At 41.9% G+C, this 21121-nt stretch overlaps 1 protein-coding gene across 2 annotated transcripts in view; it reads left to right on the top strand.

Annotated features, from left to right (window-relative positions):
* Positions 1 to 19443, top strand: part of mapkapk5 (MAPK activated protein kinase 5) — a 36812-nt gene extending 17369 nt beyond the window's left edge. The window contains exons 7-14 of one of the 2 annotated variants that reach the window (XM_055655304.1): positions 2466 to 2561; positions 4239 to 4319; positions 7135 to 7322; positions 7587 to 7707; positions 8362 to 8492; positions 12937 to 13052; positions 16088 to 16116; positions 19255 to 19443. In XM_055655304.1, coding sequence (XP_055511279.1) covers positions 2466 to 2561; positions 4239 to 4319; positions 7135 to 7322; positions 7587 to 7707; positions 8362 to 8492; positions 12937 to 13052; positions 16088 to 16116; positions 19255 to 19287 — 795 coding nt within the window. In that variant the 3' untranslated portion in view covers positions 19288 to 19443. Of the gene's footprint in view, positions 1 to 2465; positions 2562 to 4238; positions 4320 to 7134; positions 7323 to 7586; positions 7708 to 8361; positions 8493 to 12936; positions 13053 to 16087; positions 16193 to 19254 lie in introns of both variants that reach the window. The other variant, XM_055655303.1, reaches the window with a different exon arrangement.
* The last annotated feature ends 1678 nt before the right edge of the window (positions 19444 to 21121 follow it).

Below are 21121 nucleotides of genomic sequence, written 5' to 3'. Positions count from 1 at the left end.
CAGGCACCAATCATGTAAGTAATAATCCAGTTCACTTGCTGTATGGTGAAATCTTTCTTAATTTTAGTTTAAGTAATGTTGATTTATTTATTTGTATCGCACACCCTATTGCCAGTCCTAGGAACTCCTAGCTCAGTGTGAAGTGACGCAGTTTTAATAAGGGCGTTATGTGATTGGAAAATTATGGTTTAATTTATTACTCATTTAGTGCAAGTGTATTTGTTCAGAATAAATAAGTAAAAGGTAATGGAATTCTTTGGAAGGTCTGAACCTTCCCATATCTGTAGCGGTATTAATAGTATACCAAAGATAGACACAAAGTGCTGGAGTAACTCAGCGGGACAGGCAGCATCTCTGGAGAGAAGGAATTTTAACGAAACCAAGTAACTTTGTAGTCCAATTCAATCTACGATTCCAGTCCCATGGTCTCTCCATCATCAAAGCCCTTTGCCCTTACATCTGTAATGCAGCCATAACTTGCACCACATCCCATTCAGCCAGCGGTCTGTTCCAGCGAAGCAGATTATTTTTGGTATCACTCCCTATTGACGCTAAATTTTTCAAGTTGTAAATCTTCTAAGAGCTCTCTGTTCTCTCAATTTGGCTCTCCAGTGAAAATCTGACATTCGTCTCTTATCGTGTGTCCTTGTGTCTTTAGCTATCCGGGCCTTAAGCTTAAGAATGATCATTCTTAACTATTTTCACTTTTTTTAGAAGATGCTATTTAGAATTTTTCCCCTTTGGTCACCTGTCCCAAAATCTATTTGCAGCCTGATGTTCAATAAAATGTCTTGGGACATTTAAATATGTTGAAGACTATATAAAAACCAATTACTGTTGAAAGATGCGCACAATCTTGTCTTTCTCTCTGTGGTCGTTATGCATTTTTTAAATTTCCCCGCTCCTTATTTTCGCTTTCTTCCTTTTTTTTGTCTTGCCCTTTTTTTTTAGTGGGAGGTACAAGATCTGGTCAGAATGGGATGTGGCCAGGTCAGAGGCTGATGAATCAGGGGTACATTTGGGTTTGTGGTTGGAGAGTGGGTAGAAGGATCAGGCCTGGAAGCTCCATTTACAGGTGAGGGGCACAGGCTCACCTACCTTGCAGACCCATCCTTGAGAAGACCAGAAGGCAAGTGCAGGTAAGTTCATGGGGAAATGTAAACCTAAAACAGGCACAGCACACAAGCATGATGGAAACATGATGCCCTGACCTCCTTGTAAGCATGAGAAGTGCATGTCTTTGTATTTTATAAAATACTATAGCTTGGTAATCATGCACTCTCCCAAAAAAAATTAATTCTGATGTTTTTTAATTTATCGGTACCAGCATACTAAACCTTGGTCGGAAGCTTACTGAAAGAAACTCCTAAGAGTGTTGGATATGGAGTAAAGGGAGACACCAGGGAAGAAAAAGGCTACAGAAGACTTTGCTAATGGTAGCAAAGTTCTTTATTGGTACCTTGAGTGAGTTTTTCATAGTTAGATTAGCATTCTCCCCAACTCCCCCAATGGTGAAGTTATTTTCCTTGGCCTTCTCTTCATTTAAGTGGAGGGTTATCTTGTAATGTCAATCTTTGATGCGCAGAGGACTAGAGGGTTTCCCTTCCGTTCCTGTCGAGGGAAATTGACATCCATATATCATATTTTCCTGTTAATTCACCGGCTCCCGGGACTTCTAAGTTGTTGTGCGAAATATAGGAATCATATTTGAATGGTATAAACCAGAATGCAAGTTTGGCTTTTCTGAGTAGCGGTCTTTAACTTATAACCATATAACCATAACAGCACGGAAACAGGCCATCTCGGCCCTACAAGTCCGTGCCGAACACTTATTTTCCCCTTGTCCCATCTACCTGCACTCAGACCATAACCCTCCATTCCTTTCCCATCCATATACCTATCCAATTTATTTTTAAATGATAAAATCGAACCTGAGCAAATATATGAAAGCAAATATAAAGAGTAGCTTCATTCACGGTAGTTTTTTTTGATGGTCATGACACTGGCTGCTGAAATGGTATTCAGAGAGGATCTTTACAATTGGACAGGAGTACAAATGTATTATTGTGTACTATTTCGATGATGAAGCTTTTGGTAATTTTCCTTTTTATAAACGTTGCTTCAGAGCAAAACATAATGGCTTGGAAATAGGAAATATAATTGAGGACACTGAAGTAGACGTCTTGGCTAAACCACAAGAAAACTGTTGAGATGCTTTATGCTGATCAAGTGAGCGATAGGGGCAGATACAATATAGAGCTAGGTAAAGTGGTGCTATTGAGAGTGAGAGAGCATGGTATTACAGTAAGTAGTGTTGGACTGAGCCTGAAATGAGCAAGCAAACACTGGAGGATGAATGACCGTGTGTTGATTTAAACCTCCAAGGTCTTGTCTGATAAAGCATGCAGATTTTTTGATTTTTTTTTCCATTCCTGCTTTTGATATCTAAACCTTTCATCTTATAGGATGCACCAGTTAAACTGTGCGATTTTGGATTTGCCAAAATCGATCATGGGGACCTGATGACGCCACAGTTCACTCCGTATTATGTAGCACCTCAGGTAAGTGTGTGTGCGTTGCACTGCTCTTCATAGGCAGTCCCTCCAGATGAAGGGCGATTTGCCTTTGGCTCTGTTTGTGAGGGTTCAGAAACGGCTAGTGAGGACAACGTGAGAATCGCTGATTTGTCTACGTTAGGCCCTGCATGTGGGTGGTGTGGTGTGGTGTGCTCCTTCCACTTCTCGAAGCATGGACCCGAGGTCCTTAATACTGTTCCGAATGCTCCTCTATTTTGAACCAGAGGTTGCCTGCAGTCAACAAAGCTTTGAGTCGATGCTTGAAACTTTTTCTGCATCCACCTACTAATTTCATTGCATGCCAGTCTTGTGGAATTGATTGTCTGTTTTGGAAGGCTGGTGTCGGCCATGCAGATGACGTGGCCTGCCCAATAAAGAAAGCTGAATGTAACTAATGCCTCAATAACGAGCAGGTAGACAAAAGTGCTGGAGAAACTCAGCGGGTGCAGCAGCATCTATGGAGCGAAGGAAATAGGCAACGTTTCGGGACGAAACGTTGCCTATTTCCTTCGCTCCATAGATGCTGCTGCACCCGCTGAGTTTCTCCAGCACTTTTGTCTACCTTCGATTTTCCAGCATCTGCAGTTCCTTCTTAAACTCAATAACAAGCATGTTGGCCTTGAGGAGTTATCCACATGCTGGAATAATAGAAAGTTATTGACAAAGACTGTAGGTCTGAGGGTCTTTCTAATGACTCTGGGCACTTGATAGTTTAAAGTTACACATTTGGAACATTAACAATACATGGAGTCTTATGTTCATCTTGGTCACCAATCTTGGAGTTGGAAAACTGGTGTGAACAAGCATTTCTCTGCATTTATTTGTAGTAGGGGGCAACACAACATTCATGTACTTCACTCTACTCAAAATCTCACATGGAAGATCTTTCAAAATTCAAACTCCCACCACAAAAGAGTTTTTTTTTTTGGTTGAGAACTCTCAAAGATTCACACACACTCTCAGGACAAATTCCTCTGCATCTTAATCAAATTGGAAAGGATTTTTTCGGTGATATACTTTTGTTTGTTAAGCCCTGGAGTAAGTAAATGTTTGCCTCGTAGGGAATGTTGAGCCAGCCAGAGCAGACATATGAAATATTCCCATATTTTTAAGTTTGTCACTGACCTTCAAACACTTAAGTGACGTCAATGCATAGTTCTTGCATTTTTTTAACCTCCCTCATTCTCTTTTTTAAATGAAAATGATTGGGATTTTTGGGCAGCACAGTGGCGCAGCGGTAGTGTTGCTGCCTTACAGCGCCGGAGACCTGGGTTCAATCCTGACTACGGGGGCTGTCTGTATGAAGTTTGTACTTTTCTCCTCGTGACCTGCGTAGGTTTACCCCCGGGTGCTCTGGTTGTCTCCCACACTCCAAAGATGTACAGGTTTGTAAACTAATTGGCTTTAAAATTGTAAATTGACCCTAGTGTGTGGAGGGTAGTGTTAGCGTGCGGGGATCGCTGGCCGTCACAGACTCGTTGGGTCGAAGAGCCCGTTTCCGTGCTGTATCTCTAAACTAAAGCAAACTATTGTACCTTTTCAAATTTGTCAGTGTGTTTTGCTCACATTGAAATGAATCGGGGTTCTACCTTTTAATTTAGTAAAATTCAAGGAGACAGCATGTTTAAGCTCTTTATTTTAATATGTTTGCTTTTCTGGCAGGTATTAGAGGCACAGAGGAGACATCAGAAAGAGAAATCTGGAATAATACCTACCTCGCCAACTCCTTACACATACAATAAGGTAACTCCTTATCACTTTATGTGAATGCCAGGTGCTAGGTCTGTTTGTATGTTGGGAACTGTTTTGAAAAACGGAATGGGTTAGCTCAGTTATTAAATGGCAGAAATGAAGTTTATTTTTCTTTCCCACTCTGGTAAAGTGCGTTATGTGGAAGTGAGATGCATTCAAATTAAAATGTGTGCAGTTTATGCATTGCAACTTTCCCCACGGGGCTAACTCTGCCCTATTTAATTTGCCATACCATTTGCATTACTCATTACCGCCCCTCTTCCTGAAACAGAACAATTACTAGCCATAATTCCATGAGTTGGTGTAATCTCAATATGGTGTTGAGTTGAAAAGCTGCTTTCTTTTTCCAACCCACTCTCCTGGGTAATCGGGAGAACAAGTAGGTGAGACATCCCGAGATGCGTTTTCATGCTACACTATAATTACTCTCATACTCTCACTGGATCTAAGGGATAGTTTACCCGGCCTCCTCCTATAGAGAAGATAGACACAAAATGCTGGAGTAACTCAGCGGGTCAGGCAGCATCTTTGGAGAAATGGCATAGGTGATGTTTCAGGTCGAGACCCTTCTTCGTCTTAACCCAAAACGTCACCTATTTCTTTACTCTGGAGATGCCGCCTGCCCTGCTGAGGTACTCCAGCATTTTGTGTCTCTCTTCGGTGTAACCCAGCATCTGCAGTTCCTACTACACATCTGATCCGCTCCTCCAGAGATTCCCTGAGAGTTGAGTTTTTAAAAAGAAGGAAATATTTAAATATGTTCCTTGATGAGAAGCATCAATTTTACTTCTTCTGTGATCACCTAATCTTTTTTTAAAAACATCCAAAATAATGATTTTCAAATTAAGATTTAAATCAAACCAAATTAGAGATTTATTTAAAAGAAAAAATTATTGGAGGTTTCTCTAAAGCATTGGATAACATAACGTATAAAACAGTGATCACGTCCAACATGTAAATTGAACATAACATATCAACAACAATATGAATATTGGTGCCTCTCACTTCAGATAGCCCCGGCATTCCTTCTCTCTCTATCCCTCCCCCACCCAAGTCACACTAGCTTCTCATTTTCACCCAACGAACGGCTAACAATGGCCTGTTTCCTTTATCATCACTACTTTTTAACATATCTTTTATTCAGTGCTCTTTATCTCTCTACATAGTCTATATCTCTCGTTTCCCTTATCCCTAACCAGTCTGAAGAATTCTCGACCCCAGAAACGTCACCCATTCCTTTTCATCAGAGATGCTGCCTGTCCCGCTGAGTTACTCCAGCTTTATGTGTCTATCTTCAGTTTAAACCAGCATCTGCAGTTCCTCCCTACACGTATAAATACAACCCTTTATGCCTCTACTCTCTATATACATAACTGTGCAGACAGACACTGCTCCAACTCCCTTTAAATTCAACGGTTCAAAGGTCTTTTATTGTCACATGTACCAATTAATGCATGTGATATGCAAATTACCATACAGCCATATGAAAAATAAGCAACAAGGCACACAACAACATAAAAGTTAACATAAACATCCACCGCCTGGTTTGGAGTTCCCGAAGTCGGTCTCTGTCCAGAGAGCACGAGCCCCGTGATGTTAAGTCCGCAAGCACCCGCGATTCGAGGTCGATCCCTGGCAAAGGGATCGCGGGCGCCGCGATGTTAAAGTCCCATAAGCTCCCCGCGGTGGAGCTCTCAAAGGTCGGTCTCCAGCAAAGGCTGGCAAATCCTCGATGTTAGGCCGCAGTGCGGACGGAGATACCATACCGAGAAAAAAATTGCAGCTCCGCCAAGGTAAGAGATTAGAAAACATTTCCTCCAACACCTCCCACCCCCCACATAAAACAACCTGAAGAACACTAAAAAGATACATTTAACACATACTATTAAAGCACAAAGAAGGGAGGGACAGACATACTGTTGGTGAGGCAGCCATTGCTGGCGCAACCAGCGATACAGTTGTTTAATTTAGAGATTCAGCGCGCGGAAAAAGGCCCTTTGGCCCACCGAGTTAGATAGAACTCTTAAAGATAGAGGGTTAGAAGGGTTTCGGCCCAAAACGTTGCCTATCTCCTTCGCTCCATAGATGTTGCTGCACCCGCTGAGTTTCTCCAGCATTTTTGTGTACCAACAATGTATATTTGCCTTGTTGTTGATCATGGCAACATTGCTGAGGACAACCAGGAGTCCTCTCCCTCCCTCCCTCCCTCCCTCCCTCCCTCCCTCCCTCCCTCCCTCCCTCCCTCCTCTCTCTCTCTCTCTCTCCCTCCCTCCCTCCTCTCTCTCTCTCTCTCTCTCTATATAATGGCTTTTTATTTTTACAAAATCTTATCTGAATCATCAAAAAATCTTATTACCAGTTGTAGCCTTAGGATATATTGTTTATCTTTTCACTTCCATTTCACTTCCAATTGTGGTAATGCTTTTATTTTACACATGATCGTTCAATGTGTATATCTGGTGCATTCTGGTGATATGTTGATAATGGCCGGGTGTTAAAGCATGAATATTAAAGACTGAAAAACTGAATTGGTTATCAGGTCCCCACTGTCAACTTCATGCATTTTAGATCTTGGAAAGGGGTCAATAGATTTTTTTTTCTTTTAAAGAGGAATTTTCTAGAGGAAAATCTTGTTAGGTTACATGTTTCATGGCCAGCACCATTGATTGATCAGAAAGCAATCTCAGTTGCTCCACAACTGTTGAGATAGAACCATGGCAAATTGACCAAATAAACCCCAAGATGTCATTCCATATCTGTTTTACAAATGGCATAAACACTTTTTTTTTTTTTTTGTTTATCCCAGAGCTGTGACCTGTGGTCGCTGGGTGTAATTATTTACGTGATGCTGTGTGGATATCCACCGTTTTATTCCAAACACCACAGCCGGACAATCCCAAAGGACATGCGAAAAAAGATCATGACGGGAAGCTTTGAATTCCCGGAGGAAGAGTGGAGTCAGATTTCCGAGATGGCAAAGGACATTGTGAGAAAGTGAGTTGAATAGCTGGGTCTCTGCGCTGACTACTGTAGGACTAGTCTGAGGAACTATTGTAGATGTGGAAAAATGTGTCACAATGAATTGTCAAGTGGACCTTGCTTTCAGCAAACCTTTCCAATCAACAACTAGAGGGTTGTTTTCTGATTGGAATTTGGTCATCTGAATGGAATATGCTTTTTCTTTACCAATAGATAGAAATAATTAGTGTGCTTTTTAGAAAAAAAATTGTTTCAGCATTAAATTGGTTCCTTTCACAGATTGCTGAAGGTAAAGCCAGAAGAGCGGCTCAATGTTGAAGGGGTGCTGGACCATACCTGGCTGAACTCTACAGAGGCTTTAGATAACATTCTCCCATCTTCCCAAATGATGATGGATAAGGTAAATAATTTGTAACTACGGGGTCACAACGAGCGATTTGGTTTTGTAATTGCAGTGAATGCATCCATCTGCAGAATTGATGAGTAATGCAAGAGTATCACTTCAACCAAACTTCTGCTTGCCTAACTTCAAAACTTTTCCTTGAGAGAATTGATCAGAACCTGAGGTGACGAAATTTGGGATGAGAATTCATTGCCGCAGACGGCTGTGAAGGCCGAGTCTTTGGGTATTTTTAAAACGGAGATTGATAGGTTCTTGATTAGTAAGGGCGTCAAAGGTTACGGGGAAAAGGCAGGAGAATGGGATTGAGAGGGAATGATAGATCAGCCATGATTGAATGTGGGAGTTGACTCGATGGGTTGAATGGCCTAATTCTGCTCCTATGTCTTGCAATCCTGATGAGAGTTTTTTGCATTTTTGCTTCAAGCCAAAGTGATTGGTTCATTGAAAACTATTTTGTTTCACTAGTTGAAGTAAGAGCTAGTAGAAGTAAAAACTGAAGTTGACCGGAGGCTCTCCTCGATGTTCAGTCCTTGACTAACAGAAACCCTATGGTAGTTGTTGCATATGTTTACGGCATAGGATTGTCCCTTTGCCTGTGACTTGTTGTGTTGTAATGAGGGCATATGTTGATGGTGAATCTGTGTATCACAGGCCATGGTTGCTGGGATCCAGCAGGCTCATGCAGAACAGCTGGCCAGTATGCGAATTCAGGACCTGAAAGTGAGCCTTAAACCTCTAAACTCTGTTAATAACCCAATTCTTCGCAAGCGGAAACTACTTGGGTAAGTTGTACTGAATGTAATGCATATGGCTCATATGTGCAGGGTGATGAGATGTATTGATTAATCTACAGTGGATTTTTTGCTTCAGTGCGTGGCATTGTGGACACACTGTGTTATTTTTATTTACAGGGTTGGACGATAAAGCATCCCATCTGTTCTATTGCTATGCCAAAGTTCCTAAGAGATTTACACTAAAATTAAGCCCAGAGGAGCAAATAGGTTGGGATCACATTTCAAGCAACTTGAGCACTCATTATAAAAGAGTAAGAATACCATGCTGAGCCTTGGACACCAGGATATTTGCAGTTATAATATTTTACTGCTGCGTTACTTAATATCAGTGAGTTTTCCAGTTTGCCTTGGTATTCTAAAGTGAGTAATAGGGTAGTGGAAAATCAACAAGTGGACAAGATGTGATCTTTGTCATCCGTTTAAAAAAATTCCTCCAACATTCGTGTGAAGATTTTAATTTTAAAATAAGGTATTACTATATTTACAATGGAGTATTACTAAATACTTGTCTGTCTCAAAAAAAATAATCCAATATACCACAGAATTCTTTCTCACTGCATTGGGTGAGAATTCTTTGGCAACATTAATTGAAATATTTGAAAGCAAATTCAACACCTTTTTAAGAGGGAATAACTTGAAGTACATTCCTATGTTTTTTTGTTCCTCTGTGCTACAATTTGATTAAATAGCTTGATCTTGGTGTGCCTAGATAGTTCTTGTATTTCTTTCCTTTGCCATTCTCTTCCCCATCCAGAATACCTTTTTCCACTTTACCATTTATTCCTAATCGGAATGAGTTTGTTCAGATACATTGTGCTGTGAAATCTGGAGGACAAATGATAGCATCCAGTGAAGAGCCAATTGATGATTTATCCTCCCCCCCTTAAGTGAAATACTTAGTATAAACGTTCTCAGATGAAATCAGACTTACAAAAATTACCAGTGGATTAATCATGAGGATATGTATCATTTTTTTCAAGATCAAGAATTGTACAGAATTGGTTGGTGGTTTGGTTTGTGTACATTCCTTGCTGAGATCAGGATTGTATATTGTTATATAGTTAGAATCTCCTAAAATATTTATGCAGGTACTCGTTGTTCAACTAAGCACCTGATGTACTGCAGAGTATGTTGTATAAGCATAAGTTCGCAGGTTTGATTATTTATGCTGAATAAGTTGATCTTGCACAGGGCAGCAGTTGAAGTGCTGCAGTTAGCTTAAGCATCCCATGAGTAAGAAGACGTAAACTGATCAAAGATCCAGCTCTTTGCCACTATTGGCTTGTGCTGCTGGGAAGTATGCTTTTATTTTTGACAGGTCTGGCTTGGCTGTGATGCCCTCTTGTGGTCAAATAGTTTGCTGACTCTCATCTTTTAGTCTTGCTCGTGAAGAATGGGTCTATGGAACTAAATCCATCTTGCATCTGGGGAAGTAGGGGGCATCATTGAAACCAAAATCTAAATAAAAACCTTTTTTTTCCTTATCAAACATTTCCTTGTGCTTTTGGTGCTATGTAAAGTATCTATGAATTTTGACTAAGTCATTGCCACCAGATTGCTTAGCATCTTGAGCGCTAATTGTGCTTTGGGCACTTTTGTGGGACATTGGTGCAGTGGTAAAGCTTCACACTGCAGAGCCTCACAGCCCCAGAGACCTGGGTTAGATCCTGACTGCAGATGCTGTCTGTGCAGAGTTTGCACGTCCTCCCTGTGGCTGCGCGGGTTTTCTCCTGGTGCTCCGGTTTCCTCCCACATTCCAAACATATGCAGGTTTATAGGTTTAGTTGGCTTCTGTAAATTCCCCCTAATGTGTAGGATGCGAAAAAGTGGGATAACATGGAACTAGTGTGTGGGTTGACGTGGGCCAAAGGGCCTGTTTCCACGCTGTAGCTCTAAACTAAAACCAGTTGAACATTGGATAACATGATAAGTCTGAGCGTGTTGGGATTAATTTTCTAAATCAAAGTACTTGAGAAGACAAAATTGTTAATACAAATCAAGGAGTTTAGATTCAGGCCGTAAATCATTTTCCCTTTACAAAATGAATGATGCACAATTGAAGTGGTGCCAAGATGTAAATTCAATTCATTGTGTACAAGTTTTCTGATAACATACGGAGAAACATCGGCAATGCTTATGTCATGAAGATTAGGAAACCTGGCAAAGGAATTTAATAGAAAGACATTTTCTTATGCAAATCGGAATTCAGCTTTTGTTCTTTCTGGCTGACATGCCTGTACGAGTAACAGCTAAAAAATGTGACTGCATCCAAGATACACAGACCTAAAGATCAAAAGCAGATGCAGCAGTTAATTTAACAAGCAGCTAATGTACTGTTTAAGTGATCAGTATTAGACAAAAATGCTGGAGAAACTCAGCGGGTGCAGCAGCATCTATGGAGCGAAGGAAATAGGCAACGTTTCGGGACGAAACGTTGCCTATTTCCTTCGCTCCATAGATGCTGCTGCACCCGCTGAGTTTCTCCAGCATTTTTGTCTACCTTCGATTTTCCAGCATCTGCAGTTCCTTCTTAAACAAGAGATCAGTATTGTTTACCACATTGCTGCAATGGCTTGCTCTTCTAATGAACTGTTAATTACCATTGAAATGTGGAAATGTTTGCAAGTTAGTGGGCAGAAATCAAAGGCTTTGGAAGCATTTTGACCGTTTTTTAACCTTTTTATTTAAAAAATCTGTCGTCAAGGCTTGATCACATCTTGGGATATGGTTGCACGGGCGTTTACTGTCCCTGGTACCTATTCCAAGAGTCTGTTCTTCTTGCGAAAGCTGGGATTGTGCTGGCAGCAGTCAAATTGACCATGGGAGCAGGAGGAAGAATCACAGCCATGCCCCTTCTATTTTCTTTCAGACAGTTACACAAAGCACTGTTGGGAACCTTGACCAAGTTTGTTTTTTAACCCCCCCACACCTCCCCACTCTCCCTAAGTACTCAACCCTTTCCCCTTCTTTTCCCCCAATCATGGGACTGGAGCCATTAGTTCCTGCCTCTGGCAAGGAACTAATCCACACAGACCAGGCATGAACTTGAGAGCTTCCTAATCTGTATGGCTCAGTACCATCTCGGTACCATCTCAGTACCTCCAAATACCTCCACATTTACCCGGGTAGTCATGGGTGAGCTCTCAAAACTTTGGTTACAGCAAGTATTAATTTGAAATGGACGTCATTCTAAAACGACTCTTTCTGAAACTTATGTCAATCAGCTTTTTCCCCAATGCTGCAACAGATCCTTAAAGGGAAACCATGTTCATTTGGATCACATTGCGGTCCGAAGCGTTATAAAGATCGGTACACGTTGTTTCTTGCTCCTCTCTCTGATCGTTCTCATGGTTTTGACATTTTGCTTACAGTATCTTGTTGGCATTTTCAGCAGCGATCTCCGTGGAGGAGTAAAATTCACTCTAGGCTTGTTGAATTCCCAGATAGTGCCGTCATTTCAGTTATTGACACGGACCGTCACGAAGTCTCAACACAGGCGAGGCTGCACAAAGCGACACTCCTGGTTTCTCCGTCTGACTAGCGGTTTAAAAGCATAAAAATAAGAACCAGGCAAGGCCGAGATTCTAGTAAGTGTACAGCAAAAACCAAAAAAAAACCAAATGCTATCAGTGGAAGTGTAGAGCCAGAAATGACCGTAAGTGCTGGAGTTCTGGCTTGCTTTTGGCAAGGCTTGTACCACAAGTGAATGCCGAAGCGTTTGAACTCAATCAGGACGTCTTTGTTGGACTGCCAATGAGTTAAACAATTGTTGCACTGCCGCTGAGTTAAACAACATATGGGCGTATTATCGTCAGATCAAACCTAACTGACCAGTGCTCGGGTTTTAAGAAGATTCAGCTTATTGTTGCACCTGTGAAGAGGAATATTTGAACTGCGGATTTTCGGATCGTTCCAAGAGGAGGGATGTCCTTTTTTTTTTAAATCACATTTGATTCAAGTGCAGACTGTTCCCCTTTAAGAAGATTAAAAAAAAAAAAAAAAAGAGAATATTATTTCCCTAAATGTTCCCCATTGTTGTTTTTCTCATATGGCTGTTTGCCTCCAGATAGCCTCCTTCAGCCAGCAGGTGAGGCAGGCAATCCAGACGACGGACTTCTGCAATGACCATCACCAGTGCCACAGCGCGATCGCCTGATAGATGGCACACTTGTAGTGGGGGCGAGATGGGTAATGTCAGTTTTCCCGTCGCTCTTTTCGTGTTCTTTTTTTATTGCTTTTCTTTTTTTTGTTAATTCTTTCTATCTTTCCTTCCTCTATTTTTGTTTTATTTTGTTCTAAAGAAAAAAAATAAAAATAAGCCTGCTTAATGTCTTAGCCCACTAAATGTGTCTCGGATTTGGCTGGCTAATTGTGCCTGTTGTTTGCAGGGGCCTTTTCCCCCCTCCCATAACGTGACGTCATTCTGTTACAGCACGAGACCCAAGGATGGCGTCTATATTCACGACCCAGAGAATGAGGACGAGGACGCTAATGTTGGCGTGGAGAAACTGCGGGACGTCATCGCCCAGTGTATTCTGCCGCAGGCTGGTAAGGCAACTACTGCCTACAATAGACATCAGGCGCAGGTGTGGGACATTCGGCCCTTCCAGCCAGCACCGCCATTCAATGTGATCATGGCTGATCATCCCCAATCAGTACCCCCGTTCCTGCCTTCTCCCCCATATTCCCTGACTCCGCTATCTTTAAGAGCCCTATCTAGCTCTCTCTTGAAAGTATCCAGAGAACCGGCTTCTGTGGCAGAGAATTCCACAGACTCACAACTCTCTGTGTGGAAAAAGGGTTCCTCGTCTCCGTTGTAAATGGCTTACCCCTTATTCTTAAACTGTGGTCCCTGGTTCTGGACCCTCCTCCCAACATCGGGAACATGTTTCCTGCCTCTAGCGTGTCCAAACCCGTAATAATCTTATATGTTTCAATAAGATCCCCTCTCATCCTTCCAAATTCCAGAGTATACAAGCCCAGCCGCTCCATTCTCTCAGCATATGACAGTCCCGCCATCCCGGGAATTAACCTTGTAAACCTACGCTGCACTTCCTCAATAGCAAGAATGTCCTTTCTCAAATTAGGGGAACAAAATTGCATACAATACTCCAGGTGTGGTCTCAATAGGGCCTTTCAACTGCCCTATACAACTGCAGAAGGACCTCTTTGCTCCTATACTCAACTCCTCTTGTTATGAAGGCCAACATTTACGAAAGGTAAATCGTGCCTGACGAATCTTATAGAATTTTTCGAGGATGTAACTAGTAGCGTGGATAGGGGAGAACCAGTGGATGTGGTGTACCTGGACTTCCAGAAGGCTTTCGACAAGGTCCCACATAATACAATACAAGAATACAATACACATAAGAGATTAGTATACAAACTTAAAGCACACGGCATTGGGGGTTCAGTATTGATGTGGATAGAGAACTGGCTGGCAAACAGGAAGCAAAGAGTAGGAGTACACGGGTCCTTTTCACAATGGCAGGCAGTGACTAGTGGGGTACCGCAAGGCTCAGTGCTGGGACCCCAGCTATTTACAATATATATTAATGAGGGTCCTTATTCGTGGAAGGAATGTAAATTACCACAGATGAAACAAATGGGTAAAAAAAGACCCTTATTTCTGGATGAGGGAATTGAAGGCAATATCTCCAAGTTTGCGGATGACACTAAGCTGGGGGGCAGTGTTAGCTGTGAGGAGGATGCTAGGAGACTGCAAGGTGACTTGGATAGGCTGGGTGAGTGGGCAAATGTTTGGCAGATGCAGTATAATGTGGATAAATGTGAGGTTATCCATTTTGGTGGCAAAAAGGGAAAGCAGACTATTATCTAAATGGTGGCCGATTGGGAAAGGGGGAGATGCAGCGAGACCTGAGTGTCATGGTAAAACAGTCATTGAAGGTAGGCATGCAGGTGCAGCAGGCAGTAAAGAAAGCGAATGGTATGTTAGCTTTCATTGCAAAAGGATTTGAGTATAGGAGCAGGGAGGTTCTACTGCAGTTGTACAGGGTCTTGGTGAGACCACACCTGGAGTATTGCGTACAGTTTTGGTCTCCAAATCTGAGGAAGGACATTATTGCCATAGAGGGAGTGCAGAGACGGTTCACCAGACTGATTCCTGGGATGTGTCAGGACTGTCTTATGAAGAAAGACTGGATAGACTTGGTTTATACTCTCTAGAATTTAGGAGATTGAGAGGGGATCTTATAGAAACTTACAAAATTCTTAAGGGGTTGTGACAGGCTAGATGCAGGAAGATTGTTCCCGATGTTAGGGAAGTCCAGGACAAGGGGTCACAGCTTAAGGATAAGGGGGAAATCCTTTAAAACCGAGATGAGAAGAACTTTTTTCACACAGAGAGTGGTGAATCTCTGGAACTCTCTGCTACAGAAGGTAGTTGAGGCCAGTTCATTGGCTATATTTAAGAGGGAGTTAGATGTGGCCCTTGTGGCTAAGGGGATCAGGGGGTATGGAGAGAAGGCAGGTACGGGATACTGAGTTGGATGATCAGCCATGATCATATTGAATGGCGGTGCAGGCTCGAAGGGCCGAATGGCCTACTCCTGCACCTAATTTCTATGTTTCTATGTCAACATGCCATTCGCTTTCTTCACTGCCTGCTGTACCTGCATGCTTACTTTCATTGACTGATGAACAAGGACCCCCAAATCCCGTTGTACTTCCCCGTTTCCCAACTTGACATCATTTAGATGATAATCTGCCTTCCTGTTTTTGCTACCAAAGTGGATAACCTCACATTTATCCACATTAAATTGCATCTGCCATGCATCTGCCCACTCACCCAACCTGTCCAAGTCACCCTGCATTCTCATAGCATCCTCCTCACTGGGGCCAGGCAAGAGAAATTAAGTTTAGTTTAGAGCTACAGCGCAGAAACGGTCCCTTCGGCCCACCAGCATTTAGTTAGCTGTAATCTAATAAGGCCGCATCCAAGAAACTTCAATTAGATGTACTTCACGACATTTATCTTGAAAGCTGTTGAAGAAATCTTTTCCTCATGTTCTATCTGTAAGAATGCCCAAAGCGAGTAACTCTTTGCGGCAATAAAATAGCCTTGATGACTTACTAATGTTTTAATTGTGGCCGTCAGTCAGGGAGGATTATTTAGTTGAATCTTCTTTTACTCTTTGGTATTTTAAATACGTTCATTTTAAGATTAAAATAAAAATAATAAAAGACGATAAAACATATTAATAAAAATAAAAGGATTTGTTCTACAAAATTTGGATTCATTCAAAAGGCCCTTAAGGCCGCAGGTTCCCCACCTCTGCACTAATCCTTTGCTATTGCTACAGATTCTCAACATTAGTCCCACACAGACCCAAAGGATGTTTGCCAGATTCATCGTGGCCAGTTATATATTTCTTTGTTGCGGAGCTGTGACTTGTGTTTTGCTGCACATTCAACTAACATGTTTGGGACTGGTGATACAAGTACATTTTTGTGTTGATTTACAGGAGGTTCGTGCACACCTGTTCTTCTGAAATAAAAGATCAGATTGACATTGAATCAAAAGAACAACCTGTCCGAGTTTATACTGATATTCTGTTTTCTAGGAGAGAATGAAGATGAAAAACTGAATGAGGTAATGCAAGAGGCTTGGAAATACAATAAAGACTGTAAATTTCTGCGTGACACAATGCAGAACCTCAACTGGAATGGTGAGAGAATAGCGTCTGGGGTTTATTGTGCGAGGGGTTTTACGATGAGTTTGGGGATTGTGAGGTGGGGTATATTTATTTACTGTCATACTGTAAAATTTGCTGTTATTCGGTTGATTATTAATGTCATACTGGCAATATGTCGGTGTCACCTACCATTCGTTGAACGGGAGGGAATCATGCCCTGTGGCCGCAGGCTTTAGTTGCTGCGATCAAGATTTGGGTCATCATCCGGGACAAAGCTGACAACTCGACTGGTTCCCATTCAGCTACATGCCAAGGCTACTTAGTTTACTTTATTGTCATCTGCACTCAGCTGGAGTGAAAAGCTTTCATTGTGTGCTATCCCGTCAGCAGAAAGAGAACACATGATTACAATCGAGCCATTTACAGTGTACATGATAAGGGAATAACGTTTAGTGCAAAGTAAAGCCAGCAAACAAGGGTAGTCTGAGGGTCACCAATGAGGTGGATAGTAGTTCGGGACTGCTCTCTGGTTGTGGTAAGATGATTCAGTTGCCTGATAATAGCACCTAGACTAACACCGACCTAACCCAGAGAATTATGAACATTGAATGGCACTGTGGCAAAGTGATTTTTTGAATGAGTGAACAAAATGTTACTTTACCAAGTATTTATCAAAGCAAGGAGAATGGGCAGGGACATTTAGGAGTTTGTGTGCATGGTCTGCTTATTGTCTTTAAAATAGCTCTTTTTAGTTGGCACCATGGGTGCATGACAGCCATAGTGGAGCAAACAAGGAGCAAATGAAAGTGATTGAATTGACTTATTTTGTTTGTGGCATTTCCTGTCGATTGTGCCGTGATTTCTATCATTTGCCTCATGTATGGGAGTCCATATTGTGATTTATTAAAGGAAAAGAAGCATAATGATCTAGAGAAAGTGTTTTGTTTCTACATATTTCACATTCTTAACCACAGGTCGAACCCTTTAGACGGGATTCTAGCTCCTGTTGAAATGATCATTTAAAATATTCTGGAATTACTTTTATAGAGTGGGGTTAGCTATCCATGTTGATTATTAAAAGCTGCCTTTGTCGACTGATGCTGTCAAGATAGTTCTTGAACCACTTGTTCCATGCATGGACAGTCTCCATGTTGGGTGAAATAATGCCAAAGATTCCCAGTGTCATTTGAGATGAATGAAAAAGGCTTTGGTTACAGTATATAACTGGCAATTTCTTTGACATATTGGCACTTCTAATTTCCTGTTCTTTTTAACTGATGCAAATAAGACAACAATAGAGTGCATACATATCTACTGCTCTTCCCCTGTTACCATGGTAACGTTATCTGGATTGAATAATTTAAACTGCTTTGGTGTGCAGCAAATCTGACTGAGGAATAATATTGCAAGCACTAGCTTTGATTTTTGGCACATTTTCAATGGAATCAGTCTTGTTTTTTTGCCATGTGTAGGAAAGAACTGCAGATGCTGGTTTAAACCAAAGATAGACACGAAATGCTGAAGTAACTCAGCAGTATAGGCAGCATCTCTGGAGAGAAGCAATGGGTGACGTTTCGGGTCAAGGCCCTTTTTCAGACTAAAGAAGGGTCTCGACCCGAAACGTCACCATTCCTTTTCTCCAGAGATGCTGCCTGTCCCACTGAGTTACTCCAGCATTTTGTGTCTATCTTTGGTCTCTTGCCATCCCAGCTGCCGGGAAGAATGAACCAGCAGCGCTGGCGAAGATTGCTGGGCAGTATTTTACCCCCACTCATGTTTTGTCCTTTTTAATCATAACAGTCGTTCTTTTGTCTGCAAAAATGAAACTGCTCTCAATTTTTAATTTAAAAAAGTGAACTTAAAAGAGAGAAACGTTGTTGGAAATTTCAAATATAGTTACGGCTGTATTAATGTCAGATTTGTATGTTCTGTGTTGAATTGTGTATTGGCTCACCAGACATCCGTGTGGTCCCTGAAGAGATGGTGATGCAGAAACAAAATTACAAATTCCCTATTGTGAACCATTAAAATATTCTCTTGGTGATCAAGAAAATTACTTAGTGGTGATTTCACCCCTTAATAACAGGTGCATATTTCCTTGAAGATTGTGTTACAGGTAGATAGGGTGGTCAAAAAGGCTTTTGCACATTGGCCTTCATCAGTCAGAGTATTGAGCATAGAGGTTGGGGGATCATGTTGCAGTTCCATAAGACAAAGGTGAGGCCACATTTACAGTATTGTGTCCAGTTCTGGGCTTCATGTTACAGGAAAGATGTTATCAAGTTGGAAAGGGCATAAAGAAAATTTACGAGGATGCTGCCAGGACTCGAGGACCTAGCTATCGGGTAGATGCACAGAGTCTATTGCCCAGAGTAGGGGTAACTTTTTCACACAAAGGGTGGTGGGTGCATGGAACGAGTTGCCAGAGAAGGTAGTTGAGGCAGGGACTATTGCAATGTTTAAAAAACAATTAGGAGGATACATGGATAGGACAAGTTTAGAGGGATATGGGCCAAACGCAGGTAAGTGAGAGGGACTAGTGTAGATGGGACATGTTGGTCAAGTTGGACCATAGGACCATTTTCCACACTGTATGTCAAGAATCTCAAACTGAGATTCTTCCATGCTACTGTAAAGACCATATTATTGTACGGGTGTGAGACATGGACTCTCGAGCACTGTCCAAGTCTCTCGATGATGCCTACACCCGTATGCTCAGAAAAGTTTAAAATGTCAGTTGGGGGCACCACATCGCCAACGCCCAGCTCTATGGGGAGATTCCACCTCTGACCAAGAAGGTCAGGTGGATGAGGATCGCTGGTCACTGCCACGGCCACCTAGAGATGTCAGCATTGTGCTGTGGGAACCCACCCATAGGAGACATAACGTGTGATGGCCAATCAAGACGATGCTGAAGACACAGATGGAAGACGCATGTGTAGAGACAAAAGAGGATTTTGCCAGCTGCACGGAGGACAGAGATGTGTGGTGCGTCCGTCACCGTGCCTGGCGGAAACCAGCACCACTGCCTCACTAATGTTTTCAATGATTTCATAAATAATTAATAAAAATGACTCTATGATTTGTCTTTCCAGGCAGAGGGTTCAATGACAAAGTCGATCGTCTGAAACTTGCAGAAATGGTCAAACAGGTCATCGAAGAACAAACAAACTCACAGGATTCCTAACATTAAGCGTCTGCTGTTTTTACACTGTACCAGGAGTATTCTTTGATAAATGTAAAAATAATTTTTATTTAAATAAAAGATTTTAAAAAATGCACAAGGTGTTCAGAAATATTTCCAGCCCATTAAACCAACCAGGTACTGTCAGTGCAAGAAAAGTTGTATTTTAGGTACGACTTCAGCATGCCCCAAGAACCGCAAAGGCAGTCTGCACTGCAAGGGCATGATCAGTGCAGGTAACTGAGCACTATGGCGGTGCAGGCTCGAAGGGCCGAATGGCCTACTCCTGCACCTATTTTCTATGTTTAACTAGATTAAAGAGGCAGATGTTATGGAGTGAAGATAGAAGCAGTTCCAGAAACTGTAGCCACATAAGCATCACAATTTTAAATCCTCACGGCCGAGGTGGAGAATGCAAAGGGCTGGAGAAGATTGGAGATGGGGATGGGCAGCGCAATGAGGAGTTTGGGGAAAAAATGGATAAAGGGGGCACATTGCCACATCGGTGGAAATGGCCTAGATATGTGCTCTCCAGCTTATCTGAGAAGCGTACACACGTATGAGAAACAGATAGCGTAGGGAGGAGTAAGCTTTTCCCAGTAGAGATGTCCAAAAACCAGGTGGCAAAGAGTAAATTTCAAGTGAATCTGAGGAGGAATTTTCTTCAGGCAATGTATGGGATAGAAGCCACAATGCACAGCCAGAGTGGGTGATTGATGCAAGTACTTTCACAACATTCAAGTAGCGGGACAAGTGCTTCAATTACAAGGATACAATGCTATAAAATAAGTGCTGGTAGATGGAATGGTATAGTGTAGATGGGCACTGGCCTGGTGGACTAAGATCCTATTGCAATCAGTTTGCTCGAATGAAGTTGCAGATGACAAAGTAGATAGCATTGTCGATGGTGAAGATGTCTTTTGAAAATTACAACAGGACCTACATCAGCTAGGTCACTGACTAGGATTGGCAAATGTTATTTAATTCAGATAAGTGAGATATGGATTTTTTGGAAGTCAAACCAGCATAGGACCTCCGTAGTGAATGGTAGGACCATGGGGAGTGTTGTAGAACAGATATCCCAAGGAGTACATGCACCCAGTTACTTGAACGTGGCATCATGGATTGAGAAGGCGATGAATCTATTGTTTGGCACATTGGCCTTCTGCAGTTGGCGCCTTCATTAATGGTGCGGTTTTCAAATGCAGGCAAACGAGACTAGCTAGTATGGGCACCTTGGGCAGGAAGGATTAGTTGGGCTGAAAGGCCTATTTCTGTGCTGTATGAACCTACACATCCACTCAGCTTTGGGGTTTTTCTTTGGTCTCTTGGCCAATTTCAAAATTTGAATTTCATTATTTTGCTGATTCCCATCTCCATGTTTTCAATTAGTTTCAAATGTTTTTGACACAAGATACGGAATATCTAACCCCTAACGTCTCCCGCCTCAAGTACGGTGCCCGCATATTGAAATCCAGAGTTAATATTACTCGGACGACCAGAGAACCGTCGTCAATTGAGAAACCAGGCAATGATTTAAAAAGGTGCTGAAATGTGTGGGACAGCTGAGATGGATTGTATTGGCTTAACTCATCCATCTATGATATATGCAACTCGCACTAGCTTTTGATTCTTTATACTTGCACAATGTTAACAACTTCATTCATTTTGATGCCGATTAGGACATCTATTTCCCGTGCAGAACAGATCTGCGTCCTTAGTTGCGTGTTCTTTTCAGCCCTTTCCTTATTCTGCAGTTTGATTTTTATACAATTGCC

Source organism: Leucoraja erinacea, chromosome 25, assembly GCF_028641065.1.
Source record: "Leucoraja erinacea ecotype New England chromosome 25, Leri_hhj_1, whole genome shotgun sequence".
Lineage (NCBI taxonomy): Eukaryota > Metazoa > Chordata > Chondrichthyes > Rajiformes > Rajidae > Leucoraja > Leucoraja erinaceus.
Note: the sequence above shows the minus strand (reverse complement) of the source record. Positions and strands in the feature narration are given on the sequence as shown.